The sequence below is a fragment of the Peromyscus californicus genome, unplaced genomic scaffold (genome assembly GCF_007827085.1).
Source record: "Peromyscus californicus insignis strain IS unplaced genomic scaffold, ASM782708v3 Scaffold_10__1_contigs__length_136768540, whole genome shotgun sequence".
Taxonomy (NCBI): Eukaryota; Metazoa; Chordata; class Mammalia; order Rodentia; family Cricetidae; genus Peromyscus; species Peromyscus californicus.
Genome location: NW_026294391.1, coordinates 4,532,647 through 4,557,464, shown reverse-complemented (window position 1 = coordinate 4,557,464; position 24,818 = coordinate 4,532,647). Strand labels below are relative to the sequence as shown.

Here is a 24,818-nt window from a genome sequence, read left to right as displayed (position 1 = left end):
GCATGCAGCGTTCTGGGGCTTTGGACCCACATCTTCATGTTCATATGGAAAGCATTTTACCAACTAAGGCAGCACCAGTTCTCATACTCTTTGGTGCCTTGTCACAGAAAAGGAATAACTCTTCCTTTGTTTACCTCAAGTTGGAGTTGAATTGTCATTTTTGGTTTTGACAAGTGCTTTTGACATTTTGACAAAATGACTCATATGATCTTAAAAGCAGGGGATAGGTCAGTCAAGTAACAGAATCTGGAGTCGAATGCTTATAAGTTTGGCAGGTATGAGACGATAGTTCTAGAGAATCCCTTCTACAGCATCCAGTAATAGAAATGTGGGTACTGAAGAGAACCAGAAAATATTTAGTATTTCAGGAGCTAGATGTACCTCAGGGAAATAGCTTTTGCCTGACAATCACTAGGCCCTGATTCAATTGCCAGAACCCACCATGGCAAAAAATAAAAAATAAATAAATAAATAATCATTTTGTAATAAATATTAATGATACCCTTCTAGAACGTGTGTGTGTATACAAAAGTATAGTTAAGAGACACACCACTATTCATGCCACAGCCAGTACACATGTCCAATAACAACTTTGGGGACCGGGAACAGGCTTGGTGGCAAGCACCTTACCCACTAAGCCATACTGCTGTCACAACAATGCTTTTTTAAAAACTACTTTCCATTGCTTGAAGACAGGGTCTTCCTGTGTATCTAGGCTGGCCTGGAATTCAGGATGTGCCTGGCCTTGGCCCCATAAGTACGGGGATTATAGGCCTGAGACACTACATGACAGCATCTAATTAATTTCTGATGTAGCATTATCTAAAAACTATTTATTAAGTATACCTGCCTCATCATATTCTGGACTAGTTTGCTTCTTATTCCAAGAAGACTGGGTTTTTTCCCTGCCTTCATATCATATTTATTTTAGAAATTCACTTTCTTTTTTTCTCATTCTTTTATGGAGAAGTAATTCCACAAATAAATATTTTGAATCATCTAGAGAAAATAACAAGAAAATTGTCTTGGGTGGAGTGGAATGTGAGAACTCAGGACCATAAGCGTGAAAGTTATCACTACTTATTAATAAACCCAAATCACTGGAGAAGTAAGCCCAAACACGAAAATAAAAAAGCATGTAAAAAAAAATCCTCCAACATTCTTAAGCTAATTTTCCTCTCTTTGCAAACCTAACTTAGAAAAATGTGCATGTGATCCTTACCTATCAACTCAATATAGCAATAAAACTGTTTTATATAGTTAATGATGTATTTTGATCAGGAAAGTACAAAACAAAATTTAAGTCAAGATCGCGAGAGATGCATAGCATCTTCCCCAATGTACTGATTTTTTTTTTCTCTAAATAACTCAAGGCACTAGCCAATAAAGAGAATAATTCCAAATCTTTCTCCTAAAGTCAGTTAAAATCGAAGGTTCATTGTAGTTGATTAGTGCCTCCACCTCTAAATTCCTTTTCCTGTGACAATCTCCATTTAAAAATTCTCCCAAATGGGAACAATGCACTTGTTCACCTATCCTTGCTCTCAGAAGTTTGTTTTGGGATTCTAGAATAGGTTTCTGCTCTCTGGAGCCAAGGACCTTATATATGCTTGGCAAGTGCTCCACCACTGAACAACATGCCCAGCCATTATTTTAACAGAATAAGATTATTATGTGATCTGAATGATGATTTTCTTTATACTTTGGAAAAAATAAGGAAGGCAGAAAAAACTCTTAACAAAGATAAAGTAGGAGCAATCACTGACCATGACATTAAACTTTGCTAAGTAGCAACAGCAATAAAAGCAGTATGGGAATGGGAGATGGGAGGACACAGGTCAACAGAACAGAAATAAGTGCCCAGAAGACCTACACACTTATGCTCAACTGAATTTTTACAAAGATGCAAAAGCAATTCAGGCCTTTTTGCCAATAGTTCTGGGCAACTGAGCATCCCTAGGCCAAAGTAATTAACCAGGACCTAAACATTATACAAAAATTAACTAAGTGAATCATAAACATTTATTAAAAATGTAACACTATTAGAAAAGAAAAGAGATCTTTAAGCAGGTAGGGCTGAGCAGAAAGTTCTTAGTATAGCCAGGCCAGTGAGCTTGGTCAGGGGCTTGCTACCAAGCATGATGATTTGCATTTGATCTCTAGGATCCACATGGGAAAAGGAGAGAAATGATTCCTACAAATTGTCTTTTGACCTCCATGCATGCCCACACCCATATATGCACACACAATGAATAAATAAATAAATAAATAAATATGTTAAAAGTCTTAAAAAGCACAGTCCATAAAAAGCAAAAGTGATGTGTTTGGCCTCATTAAAATGAGAAATTTGGGGGCTGGGGTACAGTTCATTAATAGCATACATAAGGACCTGAATTCCATACATAGTACCCAAAAATTAATTAATTAATTAATTCAAGGTAGAATTTGGGACATTTGCCCTTCCAAACACAATGTTAACCAGGTTTGAAAAAACAAGTTGTAGACTGAGAGAAGATATGTGCAAACCACATTTCATCCAAAGAATTAGTATCTAAAGTGTATAAAGAATTCTCAAAACTGAACAGTTAAAAAAAAATCTAATTAGGAATAAGCAAAACACAAGATGACATTTTAAAATGGTAACGCTACAAATGGCAATTAGTACATTAAAACATGCTGAACTCATTAACCACCAAAGCAATGCCAATTGAACCCAGACTGAGATGTCACCCCATGTGTCCCAGTTTGCTTTCTGTTGCTGTAATAAAATATTCTGACCAAAAGCAACTTGAGTGGGAAAGGGCTTATTTGGCTTGCATGTCCTAATCATAGTCTATCATGAAGGGGAGACAGGTAGGTGCTCAAGGCAGGAACCTGGAGGCAGGAACTAAAGCAGAGAAATGTCTTTGCTTACTGTCTTGCTCCCCGTGGTTTGCTCAGCTCGTTGGGTTCTTGTTTGTTTGTTTATTTTTCAATAACCCAGGGATGGCACTGCCCACAGTGGGCTGGGTCCTCCCCACATCAATCATCAGTCAAGAAAGTATCCCACAAACTTGCCTACATGCAAATCTGCTGGTGCCATATATCTCAATTGAAGTTACCACTTCCTAGATGACCCAGGAGAGTGTCAAGTTGACAAAAACAAAAACCAAGAAAACAAAAGAAATTACATCATCAGTAACACTATGTCTATAGGTCAGCTAATGCAAATGGTTAAACTAAATGTTAACCTGGTTATGGGGGAAGTAGATAACATTTACATTTCCACTGGGCATGTAACATGGTATCTGATCTCAAAAATGGCTTGACAGTATTGCTATAAAATTAATCATTATTATATGACCCAACAATTGTACTTTTGGTTCATTATTCCAGAGAAATGACAACATATTCACAGGAGCTGGTGAGATGGCTCAGTGGGTAACAGTATTTGCCACCAAGTTGAGAACCTGAGTTGGATTCCCAGGACACACAGGGTGAAAGGAGAGAACCAACTACTGAATGAAAGTTGTCCTCTACCAACTTATGTGCTGTGGCATGCATGCACCCACACTTGTATACATACACAATAAAAAATATATTTAAAAAACATGTTTACACAAATCCCTGTACAAGAACATTCATAGAAGCTTTATTCCTAATAGCCAAAAGCTAAAACTACTCCATGTACCCTTCAACAGGCAAATGATTAGAGAAATTATGGTATATATACAGAATACTACTCAGCAGTAAACATGAATAAACAATCGATACAAAAATTAACTTGGATAAACCTCCAGGGAATTATGCCAAGTTGAAAAAAAAACTAGAGTCAGATGAACAGATGCTATCAATGTCAGCATACTGGCTGGGATATAATACCATCATTTTCCAGGTTGTTATCATTGGAGGAAACAGGGCAAAGGGCACTTACAAACTCTATATATTATTTCTTATATGGCTCTCTCTAGAAACCTACAATTATTTCAGTAAAAATTTCAATCATATACAAAAAGGAAAGGGGGCTGGAGGGATGACTCAGAGGTTAAGAGCACCTGGTGCTGTTGCAGAGGACCCAGGTTCAGTTCTAGACATCCTTTCCTTTGGGATACCAGTCACAGCATTAGAAAAGCAGCAAAGAGTCCGGCCTTTAACTGGTCAAGCCAGCCACTTTGTGATATTGGAGCTGCCAGGTCAAAATTAAGCATGCTGGCGCCTAGGTAAGGAGAGAGTAAAATTGCCTACTTCTCACTTGGCCCTGCTTTTGACAATCTTCCCATCCTTAAGAATTTGCCTCTAGCCTTTCTGCAGCTGTAGTACACACCCAAAAGATGGCAAATGAAACCCTTTGAATTTGTGCTAGGGAACTCTGGAATTCCACTGTGGGAACACTTCTCCTTAGGAGTTCTCACTGAGAAATGTACATAAAACATACGTGCTGCTCCCAAAAATGTGAAACAGGACACCAAGAAGAAGGAAATAAATGCCCTTCACCATGCCACAAACACTTTGAGTCACAACTTGCATAGGGACATCCTCATGCTTTCCTGGCTGCTTTGTCTAAGCCAAGCTTCCCAAGAGCCACTGTCCTGGTTGGTTTTTGTTGTTGTTGTTTGTTTGTTTGTTTTTGTTTTTGTTTTTTTGTCACCTTGAAACTAGCTTGAGTCATCTGGGAGGAGGAACCTCAATTAAGAAAATGACTCTATCAGATTGCCTGTGGACAAGTCTATAGGTCATTTTATTGATTAACGTTTGATGGGAAAGGGCCCAGCCCACTGAGGGTATGCCACCCCTGAGGCATGTGGTCCTGCATGGTAGAAGAAAGCAGGCTGAGCAAGCCATGATGTCAGGTTCCTGTCTTGACTTCCCTTCATGAAGTAAAAAAGGTAAAATAAACCTTTTCCTCTCCAAGTTGCTTGTGATCATGTTGTTTACCACAGCAGCAGAAAAGCAACTGAGGCAGCCATATTCCCTATTTCAGCAACACAGGCAAATGACTTTCCTTCCCCCTCTCTATTCACTGATGTCCAAACAAGAATTATTTTGTTCCCTAGCATCAGTGGAAAACAACAGTGAGATGCTTACTCCCAACATGATCTTTTCAAGCTCTGTTGGTCCCTGTCTAGTTCTTAGTTAGGGTCACTGAAGGTAGAGAAAGATAATGGACAATCAGCTATTCAGGACCTGCCCTGTATAAGGAAAGTACTGAGAGGTAACCCAAAGAGCAATTGACCACAATTTCTTCATCAGTTGAGAACTACCATATCATCACAGGTGAACAAACCCAATTTAAGCAAAGTCCTAGGCAGAAGCCTAAATCCAAGGGTGCCATCATGTCGGCTCCAACTTCTTGCTCCCAAGGAGCAAACAAAAGTAATGATGGGAAGGCCAGAAAGGATTTAAATCAAAATAGCTATTTGGGGGAGTGTTCTTGTTTCCTTTCTGTTGCTGTCATAAAACAACTTGTGGGTAGGTAGGGAAGTCACTTAGGGGAGGAAAGGAGTTTATTGGTTTATAATTGTATGTTACAGTTCATCACTGCATGAAAGTCACAAAGGTAAGAATTGGAGACAGCTGGTCACATCAAATCCATGGCCAAGAGCACAGAAATGCATGTACCTATGCCAATGTATCCTAGATAACAAGGCTATGAAGTATAGTACAAAATGAAATGTGATCAGTTACATGTTTGATATGTAAATAAAAGTATAGGAAAAGGGACTCTCATTTCTGGATTCAAATTAACATTTAAGAATATCAGCAAAATATGTAATTTTCAAAGTATGAGGAGGCACTTCAAAAGGTGGCCAAGACCTGGCATGGTGGCACTCATTCTAGTACTAGGCAGTCTGAGACAGGAGAATCAGTGTGGAAGCCCACAGAGGATTCCTAGTGAGAACTTACTCAGAGCCAGGGAATCTGAGCTTGTTTTACCCAGCAGGGCCTCAGGATACAGGGTTCCTGAGGACAATCTGGGAGGCACAGACATACTGTGACTGTGAAAGCTGAATGGAGCCAGGAATCAAAAGCCACACAGTTTGTTTGCTGGCACTGGACCAGTGTGTGACTCCTTTGAGAGACAGCTTTGTGGTTCATGCTGGCTGTAAGGAGTACTTTCTTGGAGAGGACTCTGCACCAGCCCAGCTTGCAGCTTTAGCCATAGAACAGTTTTCACCTAGGGGAAAGCTAACTGAAAGTGCCTCTGTAGCTGAGAGTGAGGCTTCAAAGATGCTTGTTTGAACTGAGTTGCAGGCAAGGGGAACTTCAATAAGTTTTGGTAATAGAATTCCTCATATTTGGAGCTGTTTGATATACAAGGACTTCAGGGCAGCTGATGAGCCAGGCACTGATTTTGAGGGCTCAGAGAAACTTTAAGACTGGTACCAGAACTGTCTTTTTAACTTTTCAGACTTAAATGGGATGGACAGGAGTGGTTCAATCACAATGGGACAATTTTGACTTTACTTATGCACATAGACTCTATCAACTATGATGACTTATGAACTCTTGTGTATGCATATATGCTTTATTAACTGTGGTGACTCATGAGTTGTTTTGTGGTAGAAATGAAACTTCTGTGTAAAAATGGAACTGTTTGGTGTAGGTATAGAGAAATTTGTTTTTTCTAACCAGACTCAAGATGAAGCTTAAAAAATTTTAAAGAAAAAAGGGAGTTAATATTCTTTCGTCTCTAATTCTTTAAAAATGTATTTTTGTCCCATGAGTGGATTAATGTTAACTTGTGTTAATGTACCCTATGTTTTGTTAGCAAGAAATGCAAAAAGTTCGATTAGGAAGTTGCTTTTGGATGTTCGCTAAAGTTTATGAAGTATAAAGAGTTTGCTTTTGGATGTAAGTTTATGAGAATTGTAATTATGTACAGTAATCTTCATGCTAGAATTATGATGCTAACATGTTAATGTTAATGGTGATACTAAGGAGTCTTTATATTTGATGCAGTTGCATCAGAAGTTTATTGATTTTTATAAAGGACTTGGTGCAGCTAAGACTGCTATAGACATCTTAGATTCATTCAAAAAGGCCATTCTATTTTTATCATCCTCTACTCTTTTACTGGGAGGTGTGGCAGCTGTAGGGAGCATGAATATTGCTGTGATTGTTCCAGCTATTTGCAAGCTCTTAGCTATTTGCAACCTGATACTGAGTTGCATGGAGTCAGTCGCTGTACCTTCCCCTGCCAGAAGCTAGTAGTCAGAGACGAGTAAGTCCTCCTTGCTAGCTGTCAACCTAAGACAGAGTACACTTGGCAGAAAGTGTATCTCAAAAGTGGGTAAGGCTGTCCAGTGAAGAAGATGACCTAAGACAGGCACAGTACATCTGAGGGGTCTGAGGGGTCCTTTATATTATTAAGAAGGGGGACCTGTAGGAACCCACAGAGGCTTCCTAGTGAGATATTACTCAGGGTTGGAGATTCTGAGTTTGCTTTACCCAGCATGGCTGCATAAAGAGATGATTTGGCCACCAGAGTGGTTACCAGGTGTTTGGAAGGGTCTACACTTGACTGTGTGGTGTGCTTTGATCTTGCAAGGGGGAAGTCTTTTGCCTCTCCCCTTGGCATATTACAAAAGCCCTTTTCAATAAAAGTAAGGCTGTTGGGTATTGAACCAGGCTCTCCTGAAGCTATCCTGTGTTTCTGTCTTTTTCGTCATCGGCTAAGTCTCTCTTTCTATCTATCATTTTTTAATTCCTCTTTCCTCCACCTAAGACCCCTTCAAAAGGTAAGAGCTGGACTCCCACACATAGAGAGATCCTATCTCAAAATAAACAATAACAACAACAAAAAAAAGAGAGGTGACTTGGACCAAAATGATAAAATGTCAATAGCTACTGGGAACAAAGTGACACAATTCTTTAAATCAGAACCATCCTGTAAGGGGGTAGGGAGATAGCTCAATGGGTAAAGAGGTTCCTGTACAAGCATCAGGACCTGAGTTCAAATCTGCAGCACCCATTTACAAAGCTGGATGCAGCAGTATGGGCCTGTAATTCCACAAGAGGATCTGTGGGCCTTTGGGGCCAGTCACTCTTGCTCAAGCAGTGAACTCCAGGCTCAATGAGAGAACCTATCTCAAAAAAATAAGATGGAGAAGTTTTGAGGAAGAAATCCAATGTTGACCTGTGGCCTCCATACATCATGTGCATGCACACTCACAAGTACACACAGACAAACACAACACACAAACATATACACATATACATGCACAGAATTAAATAATTTAATAATTAAAAAGCACACCCTGTACCATGGTATCATAGACCCCTATTGTTTCATCTTCCCAGCAATGTCCTTCCACCAACTCTATCTAATAACTATTTATAACCATGTTTATCAGCCTTCTGTTAGAATATCAAGTATTGAGATAATCTACTTGTAAGAACAAATGCTTGCAGTTTTAGAGGTTTCAGTCTATGGGTGGTTGGCCCCATTGTGTTAGGGCCCGTGATGATGACAAACATCATGGCAGGAGCATGTGGAGAAAAATTGCTCCTCTGTGGCAGCCAGGAAGCAAGGAGATGAAGAAAAAGAGGCAGGAGTCCTAATATCCCCTGGGGATATATCCTCCCAGTGACTTAACTTCTGTCCACTGGGCCTCATCCCTTTAAGATACCACCACCTCTGTGTAGCACCATAGTCTGGATACCAAACCTTTATTACACATGTACCTTTGGAGAACATTTATCCAAACCATTGTAACAGCTTTATTTTGTATTATAAAGTATCATCAAATTAACTCACTCAAAATGAACAATTAAATGTGCTTTGATAAAATGATAGTTGTGCATCATCATGAGAATCTAATTTTAGAACACTTTTATCATCCTCAAAGGAAATTTCATTACCCTTCTTACCTCACATAGCCTTAGGTAAACACTCATCTACTTGTTCCTCCTATATATCAGCCCATTCACATCTTAAACAAACAGGATCATATAATACAGCATCTTTTGCATATTGTTCTTTAATGGTTTAGCTATGCTGTAACATGTATGAGTACTTCATTTCTTTCTATAGCTGAATAGTATTCTAGCACAAAATGTGATAGCACATGCCTGTAATCCTAACAAAAGGATTGCAAGTTTGGGGTCAACCTGGCTTACAAATTAAGTGTGAGGATAACCTGAGCTATGTTGAGACCCTATCTCTAAAATCCAAGTGAAAAAAAATGTAAAATAATTTGATTTTGTGTAGAAACCACATTTTCATTTTCTGCCAACCACTGTCAACCAATAAGCTGACAGCTATTCAGGTTATTTCTATTTTTAGCCATTACAAAGGATGCCAGACTGGAGCTACTGCTTATGTGAACTTTGCTTAGCATGTGCAAGGACTGAAGGCCAATCTGTAGCACCAAAATAATAATAATAATAATAATAAAATTTATAAAATGATGTACAATTCTCTCATAAACTCATGTGCATGTGTTTCCTTAGATAGATACTTAGGAGTGTTGTGCCACAAAGTGACTATATGTCCTTGCCAACACTTACCTTTTTTTTTTGCTACAGTCACTCTATGGTCTGAAATGGTATCTTTTTGTTTTTAATAATTTGCATGCCTCTACTAAGTAAAGCTATTAAACTTCTTTTCACATGCATATCTACTATTTCTATATTTTCATTAGAGAAATGTTTATTCTAACCATTTCCCAATTTTAATTGGATTATTGCCTTAGTTGTTGTTGAGTTCTGAGGATTCCTTTTATATTCTCATTCTAGGTCCCTTATCAGATATATGGCTTGCAAACATTTTCTCCACATTATGTACTGGCTTTCTTTTCAGTTTTCTGATGGCCTCTTTTAAAGCATAACTTTGGTGATGTATTATAGTATTGTTTGTAACAGCAAAAGGCAGAAAATACCAAGTTGATGGGCTGAATAAACTATTGTTAGTACACACAATGGGGTAGCTCTATAGCTATGAAAAGCAATGAGGCCTAACTATATATCCTATTAAGTGACTTTCAAGCTATGCCGTTAAAATGAAATTAAAAAAAAAAGATTCGAGAGAATAAGCAGAGGCTACTATCTATTTAATAAAGTGAAAGAAGTAAATACTTTTAAGAAATTGTTGTTTTAAAAACAGACTGAAGAGAGACAGAGCCAAAAAGGAAAAAAGAGAGAAGCAAGGAAGGGGGAGAAGAGGTGCGGAGAGAGAAATCATTTTTTAAGTTTTTTATAGAAAAAAGGAGGAAGAAAAGTTCTGAGGTCATGAGCCCAGTCTCATTTTGTAAATTTGACTTTGAAACCATGCAGTGTTTTTACATTATAATGAAACAACAAGACAAGAATCCAAAACACAATGAAAATATTGAAGCTATGGGTATGAAGCTGATGACAAAACTCTACTCACAGCAATTATATAAGTGAAATTGAAAACTAAAAATTTAGAGCATTTATTTAGTAGAGGTAATGTACTGGGTTCCCCAAAGATGTATTACTATATATTTACTCAACTTACTCAATTACTACAAATTACTCACCTACTAATTTGGAAATACATTCCCAGTGAAAGATATCCTTAAAACACAGAAAGCTATGCTACTAAGAACTCTTTAAAAACCTAAATAGTCAATAATCAATAGTCATTGTTATTTGTGTTAGAAATTCTAAGGATATATATTTGTGGTGAGACTAGCAAGTAACTAATTATTGACAATGTAAGTAAACTAAAGAAAAATCCTAAAACTCTTAATTTGCATTGGAAATATCAGTTTAAATGTATCTTGTATTTTTTTCTTTAAAATATATGCATATTTCCTAACCTTGTTTTAAGAGCAATAAAATTCAAGCTGCAAATTGGGAGAAAATATTAGAAGCCCACATAGCAACAATAGGCGTTTATTCAACAACAACAAAAGTAAGGTATCGATCCGATTAAAACAAGTAAAAGACTGATGGACATTTTTCAAAGGAGATTACAAATGGTTAACAGTCTATCAACATCCCAGACATTAGAGAAATTAAAATTAAAATGAGATATACTATATGTCTATTAAAATGGCTAAAATCCCCCCACCCATCACAGCCCCACCTGCTGGTCATCAGACAAGTCTCCTGTGGCCAGGCCACTCCACCACCATCCCCAGTGGCATCAGAGGGACCTGGAGGCACAACCTACACCTACACCTACAGGAGGAAGAGATGAGTGGCTGCTCTCCCAGCTGGACAGTCCTGCTTTCTAGACCCTAGGTCCCAAGGCACTTCCTGTGCCCCTCCCCCACCCATCAAAGACACAGCAGGGGGCAGCAGGCTAGTCTCCCCTGACCAGGTTGTTCTCCCTCCATCGCTAGTGGCTCAAAAGGTCCCAGGAGGCACAGCCCCCACCTGCACTGATTGGAGGAACAGCCCCAACAGCCAGTCAGCAGGCACTCCACACCCAGCCCCAGTGGCATCAGAGGCCCCCTGGAGGCACAGACGACATCACCTGTACTGATTAGAGGAAGAGCAGCCCCAGAGGCACAAGCACTACCTGCACCAATTGGAGGAAGAATCAACACCTGTACCTATAATTACCCCAAACCCAGATGGGAAGACAGCAGTGTAAGAATACATTCAACAACATAAAGAGTAATATGGCAACACCAGAGCCTAGTGGTTCTACAACATCAAGACCTGTACATCACAACACAGATGAAGCAGAAGAAAACAACCTTAAAAATACTTTATGAAGATGATAGAAGCCCTTAAAGAGGAAATGAAAAATTCCCTTAAAGAAATGGAGGAAAAGACAAACAAAAAAACAGAAGAAACCAATAAATTCCTTAAAGAAAGCCAAGAAAAAAACAATCAAACAGGTGAAGGAAACAATTCAACACTTGAAAACTGAAATAGAGGCAATAAAGAAAACACAAACTGAGGGAATTCTGGAAATGGAAAACCTGAGTAAATGAACAGGAACTACAGATGCAAGCATAACCAACAGAATACAAGAGATGGAAGAGAGACTCTCAGCCGTTGGAGATATGATAGAGGAAATAGATTCATCGGTCAAAGAAAATGTTAAATCCAACAAATTCTTAACACAAAACATCCAGGAAATCTGGGACACCATGAAAAGACCAAACCTAAGAATAATAGGGATAGAAGAAGGAGAAGAATACCAGCTCAAAGGCACAGAAAATATATTCAACAAAATCGTAGAAGAAAACTTCCCAAGGTAAAGAAGGACATGTACATGAAGGTACAAGAAGCTTACAGAACACCAAAGAGACTGGACCAAAAAAAAAAGTCCCCTTTGCCATATAATAATCAAAACACTAAGAGCTGCAAAGGAAAAAGGCCAAGTAACATATAAAGGCAAACCTATCAGAATTACACCCGACTTCTCAGTGGAGACTATGAAAGCCAGAAGGTCCCGGACAGCCACTAAGAGAGCATGGATGCCAGCCAGACTACTATATCCAGCAAAACTTTTAATCACCATAGATGGAGAAAACAAGATATTCCATGACAAAACCAGATTTAAACAATACTTATCAACAAACTCTCTCAATGTGCTTGGGAAATGGAGGCAGGAGGATCAGGAGTTCAAGGTCATCCTTGGCTAAATAGTAATCCCAACTGAGGCCAGACTGGGATACATAAGACCCTGTCTCAGGGTAGGGAGGCAATTTCTTATCAAGTTAAATATACATACACCATATGACCAGTTGGGAATTTATATGAAATTCAAGTGTACCACCACTCATAAGAAATGACCATTTTGCTGCATTTTTTGAGATAGGGTCTCTCTGTAGCCCTGGCTGTTTTTGAACTCACTAAGGCTGTCCTGAAACTCAGTATGTAGACCAGGCTGGCCTTAAACTCACAGAGATCTGCCTGCTTCTACCTCTAAGTACAGGGATTAAAGGCATGTAAAAATGAATGTTCAACTTTACTAGGAAGTGCAGATTAAAACAACAAAAGTAGGGGTGGGGTAGACTGGAGAGATGGGTCTGTAGTTAAGAGTGCTTGCTGCTCTTCCAAAGGGCCCAAGTTTGGTTCCCAGAAGCCACAACAATTCACAATTCTCCTTTAACTCCAGCTCCCTCTTCTGATGCCCTCTTCTGCCTTCTAAAGACACCTGAACACACATGGCAAATACACTTGTACACACATAAATAAGTCAAAAACTAAAAATAAATCTTTACAACTGCAAAGAATTGCAGTACATCCACTGACCAAATCTGTAAAATTTAAAAAGACTAAACAATACGAACATTTAGAAGTAAAAATATATAAATAAAAAATGCTGATGGAAATGAAAATTATCACTTTGCAGAGTTCACTAAAGCTACCATATCAGTGCCATACAATCCAGCAATCATACTGAAAGAAATGAACAAGAGAATCATAGCAAGAGCATTTGTAAAAGCCCCAAAGAAGCTATCTATCAAGAGTAAAATATACAGAGGGTTCTAGATACATGGCATATTCATACAATGGAACATTATCCACATGGACAAATCTCAAAAACATAATGCAGAACTTAAAAAGTCACAAAACAAAAAGCACAGGACATTTCCACATATAAAAAGGTTCAAAACCAGGCCAAAAGTCAAAAATAAATCTTATTTTTTTATAGTGACAAAAGTCAAAATAGTGGTTGCATTTGGAGAATGGTGTAAAGGTTAAAAGGGAAAAAAAGAGGCATAGAGTTCCAAGTAAAATATAAGATGCTCAGTTAAATTTGAATTCGAAACAACAAGTAATATTTTAGTTTAAATAGGTCCCAGGCAATGTTCAGAACATTTATTTTTACCTGCTAAAAATGGCAACCATAGTCAAGGGGGCTGCTTTGAGAGTAGGGGTAGTATTCCATTTCTTGATGTTCATTTCACGACCATCCATTGTGCATTTGTCTGCACATGGGTTATATTTCCCAATAAAAAAGTTTTAAAAAAAGCAAAGTACACTCAGTACTATGTTGCTGATTTTAAAATATCTCATCCAAACACTCTTTTTCCCTTCCCACCCTTAATCATTGCATGTGAGAGCTGAGATTCTTCTGCAGGCAGTGGGCAACAGTAATCAGCATAGCAGAGCCAAAAGCTGTAGGCTCTGCTTACATTTTTTTTATTAAAATTACTTTTGCACAGCATGCTTCTTTATTTCTGGAATCTTTTTTCATGCCCTCCTTCTTGGAGCCTTTCTTATTTGGCTGACTTAATCTTACCAAAGAGCAATGCTATGCTTCAGAGGCCAGTCTCTAACTTACATCAGCCAAGAAATGAAAGGCACAAAGCAGTGTTCGAAGTTGAACCAACTAACTGACGTGAGGGGTTAAAAATCAAACTCAGACGGAAAATCTACAAATAATACTGGTACTCTAGGGCCAGCATCTCAGATACAAAAACTGCTCAGAATTTGTGGTCAATTCGGTGCACTGAATGCTTTGTAAACTTTGATCAGAGGTTTACAAACACCTTGAGTGGCTCCATGTGACTTCCTTTTTATCATTTTTTAATACCTTCTCCTAAATGGCAATGGCAAGCCCAAGTAAAGGGCAGTAACTCCTAGAGAACAAAAGCCGGACTAGTTTTCCTCCTGTTAGGTATATTGCTACATTGCTGAGTTCTTTAATGTTCTGGGGGGGGGGGGGGGGGTTGTGATTTGGGGGGGGGTGTTTGCTTTGTTTCGTGTGTTTGTACTTTCATCTTGTACTCCAGGTTTAGGTACCTGTCTTCATAGTGTGGTACTAAACTTTATAGGCAAATAGAAGGCTTCCCTATCTGCCATGCCTCCTGCCGGATTTCCTCTATTTAATAACAAAATCTGTTTTTTTCACCCAGTGTACTAAAGATAATAATTAAATTCATGGGCTGTAAAGACCAGCTGCCTGAAAGAAAATCAGCATCACCACGAAGACCAGCTCTGGGCCTCAGTTTCTTCAACTGTAAATGGGAACAAAAAGTTATCTAATTCAAACAGCTGTTGGGAATACCCAAGGCGATTAAAGCACATCACCAAACACACATTAAACACTCCGTGGTTTTTTATCATCACTGTCACCAGCTACTTTGGACGGCCCTGCGACCTGTACTTAGATGTCATCTAAGAAAAACATTCAGATGCACTTTGAGAGGAAGTGGGGAGGGAGCACGAAGTTTGGTTTTAGGTGTACTCAGCGCACAGGAGGAAAGGGAAGGAGCTAGCTCTCCTGTAAGATCTAGGGAGCTGAACACTCCCGGATCCTGTCAGAACCCCAGGATCTGGCCAGGACCTCGGGCGTCCTGCCTACTCACATTGCGGTTAAAGCTGTTGCCAGGCAGAAGTGGCAGAGCCATGCCTGTCAGCGTCCGATGAGGATCGAGGATCTGACCAGAGAAATCTGACCAGGCAAAGGCCTCAACGGCCGCTTGTTTGACCCCTGCGTTACCAGGAGACCGGAGGTAGCGTCACGGAGGGAGGAGGGGCTATGATGGGCGGCGTAGGGGGCTTGGGGCGGGGCTTAGGGCAGAGCCCAGGCCTGGGAAGGGGTGGGGCGAAGCAGAGGCCCGAGGCGGCCCCTCCTGTCCCTGGTCTCCCTGCCCAACCCACCCACAACAAGCAGCCTAGTCTTGGCCTCACTCACTGGTTCCCGCCCACACAGTGAACTGCTGGGTTTCCACCCACGTCGCTTTCGGCTTTCACTCCTTTTTCCTAGAGCTCATATCCTCCCGTGACCTTCAGCTCACAAATTCTTGCCACAACATTGTTTGCCATTTTGTTATTAAATTTAATTAAAATGCCCAGAAAAGTACAGTAATAAGACGAACGCCTATGAGTTCACAGAGCTGTGTTGCAATTACACATTGTAATTAAAACTTTCAAGATGAATCTAAAATCATTCACAACCTACAGGGAAACCCATTCCAGCAGTAACCATGACCTTCAATCCTTCCTCTTGATCCTTTCATATATGAACTAAACATGGAAGATATAAGGTCCAATCAGCAGTGGCCAGGAGCAGGGTCAGGTGGCATAAAATGAGACTCTAACCCAGCATGGTGTCATGCACCTATAATCCTAGTACTCAGGAGGCTAAGATAAAAGGATTACCTGAGTTCCAAGCCAACCTGGGCAACATTGTGAGATTATGTCCAAAGCCAAAAACAAACAACCAAACAAACAAAAATTCAAGACTGTTCCACCATGCTCCCAGACGCCTAGAACGAAAATCTACAGTTAATTGCCCACAGCTCTGCTGGCTGGACACCCTACTATATTTATTGCTCCCTCTGCTACTTCTGTTGAGACCTCTCCCCCCATTTACGGCTTGCCTTATTCTCTTCCTTAGAAGTGGCGGTGGGAACAACTGGTCATCTTACAGAGCCTTCATTTGTGAAATTCAAAACGCAGTTGTTACTCTCTTCTTCAGGAAGCTGATCTGCCTTCCCCTTCAGGCCATCAAACTCCTTAGCTAGGTCTAGAGCCCTTGTCAAAAGGACTTTTCATCTGTTTCGTCTGCTGCTTTACCTCTCCCCTCCTCTGCCCCAGCTCCAAGAAACCTGTCTAGCTGTTTGCACCAGGCTCTCCTGGTGGAAATCACACTGTCTTCTTGAAACATGCCTTTCTTCCTATGCCTTACCGAGGTAACCCTTTCTTGTCTTCTGGGATTTGGTTTAGTGAGAGAGAGACAGGTTTTGCCACTGCAGGGAAATGAATGTTCTCTCAGGTCCCTTCCCACCCCTCCTCCATCTGCATTAAGCATAATACACACTAATTGCTGCCTTCTGCCTGCTGCATTGTAATCATGTGTTTGCTTGAATTTTCTTCAAATGCCCGAAAATTCTTCAAAGACAGAGATTGTTCTTCCACAATCTCTGTCTTTATTTTCTGTGTTTATAGAGTTTACATTTTGACTTGCCTCCCACACAAGCTATTTGCCATTGGCATGCCCTCGAAGCCCTGAGTAAGCCACTGCTCTTTTCACCTATGGATTTTATATTTGAGATCTCTACATTCTGACAGGTCTATTAGATGGAGTTCATCCATCTAATGTGCATTCTGTGATTTGAACATAAATTAGTTACCCATCTGCTGTCATCTACTGATGACAATTACTGTTTCCAATGTTTTACTAATCACCAACAATAAAGCAATGAGTGACCTAAACCTCTTCTTCTTCTTTTTTTTTTTTGTTGTTGTTTGGGGTGTTTTCTTTTGAGACAGTCTCACCATGTAACTCAGACTGGGCTCAAACTGGCAAACTGGTAGTTCTCCTGCTCCTTTCTGATGATTTTAAAAATACTTCCTTTTTGTTACTTTCTAAAGTGAACTAATTTCAAAGTACTAGAAAAGTTGCAACAATAGAAGTTCAGCCTGGTGGCACAGGCCTGTGATGCCAGCTACTTGGGAGGCTAAGGCAAGAGAATCACAAGTTCAAGTGAGCTCAAGGCCAGTCTAGGCTATTTATAGAGCCCTTAACTCAAAATAAAAGTAAAAATGTAAAAGAACAACAAAAACAATCAAACAAACAACAACAACCAAACAGGCTAGGGATGTGGTTCAGTGGAGAGTGCTTGCCTAGAAAGCACAGGACCACCCATTAGAAAAGAGTACAACTAACTCCCATTTACACTTCATCCAAATTCAACTGTTTTGTCTTAGTACATTGGTTTTACCATTCTCTCTATATTTGGGCTTTGTTATTGTACAACAGCAGACAGAACATGTCTTTGTCCCTGAATACTTCAGCATTACCTCCTAAAAACAATGATAGTCTGCTGTGGGATGGTCTGTATGTCAAGTGTGTTGCTGATTAGTCAATAAATAAATCACTGATTGGCCAGTGGCCAGGCAGGAAGTATAGGCGGGACAAGGAGGAGAATAAAGCTGGGAAGTGGAAGGCTGAGTCAGAGAGACACTGCCAGCCACCAGGATGACAAACAGCATGTGAAGATGCCGGTAAGCCACATGGCAAGGTATAGATTAATAGAAATGGATTAATTTAAGCTATAAGAACAGTTAGCAAGAAGCCTGCCATGGCCATACAGTTTGTAAGCAATATAAGTCTCTGTGTTTACTTGGTTGGGTCTGAGTGGCTGTGGGACTGGCAGGTGAGAGAGATTTGTCCTGACTGTGGGCCAGGCAGGAAAACTCTAGCTACAATAGTCTCTTCCTTAACTGAAGTACACTTGAAAATCAGAAAATTGGTATGAATACCATTATCTTATCTAAAATTTAAATCTTGTCAACTCTCCCAATAATGCCCTTTTGTCCAGAATCTGATCCACAATATCATGTGTGGCTCTTAGTTTTCATGGCTTGCTATTCTCCTTTAATCTGGAATAGCTCTTCCATCTTTTTTTTCCTGACCTGACCCAATATTGAGAGGATAAAGCTCAATGTCAGGGGAAATAAGTCATCAAGTTTATGATAACTAATGTTTCCTTTGGGTTATGGCTTAGGACAGAAATGCCACAAAGAGGAAAGCTATGTTCTCTTAGTTCAGCAAAGGAGCAAACACATGACACTGTAATCTTACCCTGACTGGTGATGGTCACTTGGGATAAGATGCAGTGTACCAACTTTTTGTTCAATAGACAAGAAAACAGATATAGATATGCACAGAAAGAAATATGTCACAAGCTAGGAGTCTCCACCAATAATTCCACTTTCAATCAGCACAGTAGAATGCTTGCTCTTGTTTCCCCCTTTGCACATGTATATATGTGTGGTATATTCATACATGTTCACATATGTGTGGGTGCATGGCACAAGTATGTAGAGGTAAGAAGTTGGTGTCTGTTTTCTTCCTGGATCATTCTCCACTTTATATTCTGAGCCAGAGTCTCTCACAAAAGTAAGAACTCACTGTTGGGGCTAGTCTAGCTAGCTAGCTTGCCCTGGGGATCACATCTCTACCTCCTGAGGGTTATTGTTGTGGAATAATCTTTTTGTACACTGTGAAGATGTGTCACTCTGATTGGTTTAATAAAAAGCTGAATGGCAAATAGCTAGGCAGGATTTCCAGGCAGAGAGGACACTGGGAAGAAGAAGGGTGGAGACGCCAGGAGACAGAGAGGACACAGAGTAAAGGTAAGCGAGTCACATAAAAGAACATAGATTAAAAGAGATGGGTTAAGTTATAAGAACTAGTTAGAAACAAGCCTAAGCTATCGACCAAGCTTTCATAATTAATAATAAGTCTCCATGTCCTTATTGGGTAGCTGACGGTCTGACAAAAAAAAGTCTTACTACAGGTTATGATTACAGGTTTCACAGCTTCTATGCAGCTTTTTGCATGGGTATTGGAATCCATACTCTAGTCCTTAACCTTCTGTAGCAAGGACTTTATCTACTGAGCCATGTCCCCAGCTCTGGTGTTCCTCTTTCTGCATCTTAAACCTTAGAAACCCGATTCAAATGAGCATCAAAACATTTACTTATTTGTCCAAGACAAGACCACAAAAGCAGTTTTAGGTCATCCAACTGGGCGATGAGTAGCTTTGTGGCAGAATACCTGCTTAGTGTACAGGGGGTCCTAAGCTTCTTTCTAGCCCCATGAGAGTAAAAAGCACCTAACAGGTCTATGTAAAAATCAAACCTACCATGGGCTCCACTATTTGTTCACAGCACTTTCCTTTAGACTTAATGCTTATAGTCAAAATACCAAGCTCCAAACTTTCTTGGGTTTGTTTCCCTCTCTGTGTTTACGGTACTTATATTATTCATTTGTAAGTCAGTTTGGTTCGTTCATCTATTGACAGTCCACATTATTTATTCTCTGTCTTATTATATATAATTTGTATCTGTCCTATTTTGATCTGGTTAGTTTGGCAAATTATTTATTTATTCTTCTTACTCTCATCAATTCAGCTCATTTTCTTTTCTACATCATTATTGCTTTTCTGCATCCACACTTATTATTATTTCATGCCTTATGATTTCTTTGAGCACATTTGCTTTTGTGACTTTCAAAGTTAACACAATTTATGCATTTTATTTATATTTATTTAAAACTACATATTTTCTTGCAATCTCTAAATGTATCCAATTGTCTCTGGTATCTAGTATTTTCATTACTTTTTTTTTCTTTTGCTTTTTTGCTGTTTGGTTTGTTTTGTTTTTAACCTTAGTGTTGTTTAATACATTTTCAATTTCTAATTGAAATGAATGTATGAAGTTTATATTTGGTTTTATTATACCTTGATGGCATTGTGCTAAGAGAGGGGCTCGGAATCTTTCAAATGGTATGGGACTTACTGATGTTTTCTTTGGGATCTAATATTTGTGCAGTTGAGAAGGAAGGTCTCTAATGGGTTCTAAAATTCAATGTGTCTAGTTATCATGTTACTCACTATTTCTGTATCCTTACTGTGTCTGACACTTGATCTGCTTTGTGCTGAAAGGCTTCTACTAGCCTGTGTTTCCATCTGTATCTTCTTGAAACTGTAGCTATTGCTTTTAAAAGATGGTTAGGGAGAGGGATGTACATAAATACTACAGCTCTTGCTTAGAATGCATGAGGTCCAAGTTCCATACCTGCAAAATAAGTCAATGATGGTTACTAAGTGGTATAGATTTTTATAACAATTACATTTACATTGTAAAATGGTTTTCATGGCTCAGCAGTTAAGAACACATACCACTCTTACAGAGAACTTGAGCTTAGTTCCCTGCACCCATAGCCAGTGCCAGTGACTAATAACTGTCTGTAACTCAAGGTCCATGAGAACCATTTACTCTTTTAAGAGCCAAGATATATGATTATGCCCCACTTTCCAAATAACATAATAATATGAAATTTCTTTTCTCTTACAGTACGAGGGATGGAACCCAAGACCTTGAAAATGCTGGGCAAACATACCACTGAGATGAAGTTTCAGTCCTTAAAATTCATTTTAAAGTGACTACATATGAAACACAGAAAATTGTATGTCACTGTGCATAATTGTATTTATAAAAGCCTTTAATTCTTTTTGGATGTATATGTTCTTATTAAAAATTAAGATAATGTTATACCCACTGGTACAATAGTATGGCATCATGAGGATAGTTACCTCATTGTGATTTCTGGTTGGATTTGAGGCGAGCTGCATGGGGAGGGAGAGATTTCATGTCTGAGACTATAATTCTGGTGAAAATCCCATGACTTGGGAGGTCATAAGGCCTAGAGTAGAACTCACTGTTGTTTTGTTCAGTGGTTGTCTTACTACTCTACTGCTGTGATAGGATACAATGATCAATGCAGCTTATAGAAGAACAAGTTTATTGGGGACTTGCTTATAGTTTCAAGGTTTAAAGTTCATGACCACTGTGACAGGGAACACAGCAGCAGGCAGTCAGATAAGTGCTGGAGCAATAGCTAAAAACTTACATCCTGATCCACAAGTAGGAGGCAGAACAAGCTAACTGGGAAAGGCATTGGCTTTTGAAACTTCAAGTCTCACCCCCAATGACAAACCCTCTCCAACTAGGCTATACCTCCTAGTCTTTCCCAAACAGTTCTACCAACTGGGACCAAACATTCAAATACATAAGCCTATGGGGAGCATTCTCATTCAAATCACCACATGGTCATGTTGTCAAATTGTCTTCTTTTAGAAGTTATGTTTTTAACCATAGGTCAAAGAAGCTTTTTTTGCAGTGGGCAGCAGTTAATGCAGAAAGGAATAATTAGTTAAAATGCTGAGAATAAGAGACTGAGAACTCAGCTCTAAATTGGTCATCTATATCAACCTCTCCATCCCCAAGGCTCAGAGAACACTATGGAAGAGGAGATGGAAAGAATGGGGGACAGGAAGGAACACTATAAAATACTGTCTTCTGGACATGGCAAAGCTATCGTATTCATGAACTCAGCAGCTATGGTTACCTACACAAGTTCAAGATAGCCATCCTGCATAGATGAGGGAGGTGCTGTCCAGGCCCCACTCCTTACTGAGGAGCTATTTGACACTGATAGAGACTGGGGTTCTTTATTCCTTTCAAATAGATGCCTCCAGTGACATCTGACTTACCACTATACCCCAACTTCTAAGGGCAACTAATGTCTTCCAAAAGCACCAAGCTGGGGACAAGGAACAAAGATTAAACATATGAGTCTTTGGAGAATATCCTAAAGTCAAACTATAGTATAATTTCATACATACTTTTATTACTGAAGCTTATTTTCTTACACTGGTCAACATGGTTCTTTCTAAAGAGAAAGTTTTAGAATGTTTTCCTTAAAAATAGTACCAAAACCTCTATGGGTACTCAAAACACTTCTATAAAGTAGCACAACATTTTCGTAGACTGATCTACTTCTAGTTTAGCTATTGTGCCAGTTAGCTATCAATTTGACACAGCTGGGGGTAACAAGGAAGAGGGAATCTCAACTGAGAAAATACATCTGTCAGCGTGGCCTATAGCAAGCCTGTAGAACATTTTCTTGATTCATTATTGTGTAGGAATGGCACAGCCCATTATGGGTGGTGCTAACCCTAGGCAGGTGGCTCTGGGTTGTATAAGGAAGTAAGCTGAGCAAGCCATGGAGAGGGGTTGAACCTCTAGGTTCCTGCCTTGAGTTTTTATCCTGACTTCCCTTTCTGATGGACTGCAATTGGGACAGAGAAGTCAAATAAATCCCTTCTTCCCCAAGTTGTTTTTGGTCAGTGTTTTATCATAGCAATTGAAAGCAAAGTAAAACATCCATGATACTTAATACAATGTAAAGACTATATAAATAACTGTTATACCCTTCTAATGTTCAATGATAGAGTAGGATAACAATGGCTAACAAAAATTATATGTTTCACACAAGTTGCCAAAGGACTCTGAATGGTCACAACATGAAGACATGATAAATGTCTTAGATGATGGATATGCCAATTACCTAAAATGATTATTATACATAAGATATGTATATTGAAATGCCATGTGGTATGTTCTGAACATATCCAATTATTATTTTCTAGTTAAAAAAACTTTTAAAACAGTTATACTGAAGCACTTAGGTGATCATGGAAAGGTATAGAGTCTATCCATGTTTAGTGTAGATGCCAATTTTTAAAAATCTTTTTGGTTGAATGTTGGGTACAGAGGGCAGATTGTTGGTCATCTAATCAACAATTTTAATTAATCTCTTGTGTTCATGGGGCACCACTTTTCTTTCTTGTGCTGGTTGACTTTCCTTCATAGTGGATTTTTTTCTCATGTGTCTACTAATGTTTATGGTGATCCCACTTATGGTAACTCAACAAAGCTGTAACTAACTCCTGCTTATATGGAGTGTTTTCTCTACTATGCCATAGTCCATGTAAACTGCCCACTATTTTGTCACAACCATATTCTATACACACAGGCCTATTTTTTCTATGTAGATACTTAAAAAAAAACAGTTAAGAGAGTAGAGATTGCCTAAAATCTAGGCCATAAAACTGCCACACACCATTATCTATCACCTTGTATGTTCATACCCGCCATCTCTTTAGGGCCTATTATTATATCCACCTTTGTGGGTATCCCCTACATACTGTCTGTTCTCTCATATTCACAAAGATTTATTGATTCAATGGTTGTATTTAAATCAGTATTTATTGAACAACTATTCTAATGTAATAGGATCTTTCCCAAACACTGTAGTAAGTGAGTAGGATTCTTGTTTAGCCTCATCCCAGTTAAGGGACCATTGCTAGGCAAGCACTCCATTAGGTACAGTGACACTTCTAGATACCTATGACCCAAGATTCTCAGGTGTTTATAGGTTGGAAATTGTTGCTTCTTATTCTTTTCATTCTGAGCACATATCTTCCTTTTCTGTCTCCCTGATGCATCCACCACTAAGCATCTTCTAAAATGACATATAATTCTTCCCTGAAAGAAAATTAAAGTGAACTAGTTTGGAGAATTATAAGACACCCCCTGAAATAACCAAAGAAATCTTGGGGCATGCCAAGACCAGTGCTAGGCAACACTGTTATTGATGTTCAAAGAGCCTGTTACACACCCACATAGGAAAAAAAAGTGCAGGGGAGGCCAACAGCTCTAACACTTCTGAGCAAGCTTCAACTGGCCTAGAAGCAAAGAAAAATTTGCCCAGGTGAAGAATTTCTTTTGAGGAATGAGGTCATCCTACAAGCTGGGTCCTCTCTACAAGACGCAGCAAGAGGGAGTACCTTTGATGGATAGTCTATGAAAACTTCCTTTTCTCCTCTAGGGCAAACCTGCCTGTCAGTTCCTCTCGAGCTAAATGTTCTCATCAATACTCTGTTCTGTTCTCCTCAGCTCCTAAAATCCAACCATTCTTCCTTACTATTGTGTGTTTGAAAGGGTTATATCCACATTTCAATTTCTCATCCTGAACATCTAAAGAATTAATACCACTTCTTCACACACACACACACACACACACACACACACACACACACACACACACACACACACACAAAAAAAAAAAAAAAAAAAAAAAAAAAAAAAAAAAAAAAAAACAGAAATAAAATGGGGACACTAAGTAACTCTTTCTGTTAGGCCAGTATTTCTTTGGCACCAAAACCAGACAAAGCTCTCATCAGAAAAGGAAACTGCAGTATCTCTTACCAATAAAGACTCAGAAAGAAATGAGAGGCTGGAGTGCATTTTAGTGGTAGAGCACAGGCCTGGCATGTACAAAGTCCCAGATTACACCCTCAGCTACAATGAAAAAGAAACAGAAATCCTCAATAAAACACTCGCAAAGCAAATCCAGCAACATAGCAAAAGGATTATAGAGCAAAGAACAAGTGGGATTTGTTCCAAGATTTCAAAATTGGCTTAGCATCTTAAAGCACCAAATTAACTGAACACGGGGGCTGCAAGAATATTGGCAGCTGTCAAAGGTTTCTGAACATACAGTGACCAAAAATTAACTCAAAATCAAATGGATCATGAAT

General features: G+C 39.2%; 1 protein-coding gene and 1 long non-coding RNA gene across 4 annotated transcripts in view; one reads left to right on the top strand and one right to left on the bottom strand.

Annotated features, from left to right (window-relative positions):
- Positions 1-24,818, bottom strand: part of Efhc2 (EF-hand domain containing 2) — a 268,118-nt gene that overhangs the window by 171,572 nt on the left and 71,728 nt on the right. The window contains exon 1 of one of the 3 annotated variants that reach the window (XM_052736093.1): positions 15,225-15,371. The exons of the other annotated variants lie outside the window; for them this stretch is intronic. Coding sequence (XP_052592053.1) covers positions 15,225-15,266 — 42 coding nt within the window. The 5' untranslated portion in view covers positions 15,267-15,371. Of the gene's footprint in view, positions 1-15,224; positions 15,372-24,818 lie in introns of those variants that run through there. 3 annotated transcript variants of the gene reach the window in all.
- On the top strand, positions 15,266-20,888 carry LOC128109167 (uncharacterized). The gene is made up of 2 exons (XR_008217732.1): positions 15,266-15,371; positions 20,728-20,888. It is a non-coding gene; the product is annotated as an uncharacterized LOC128109167 (long non-coding RNA).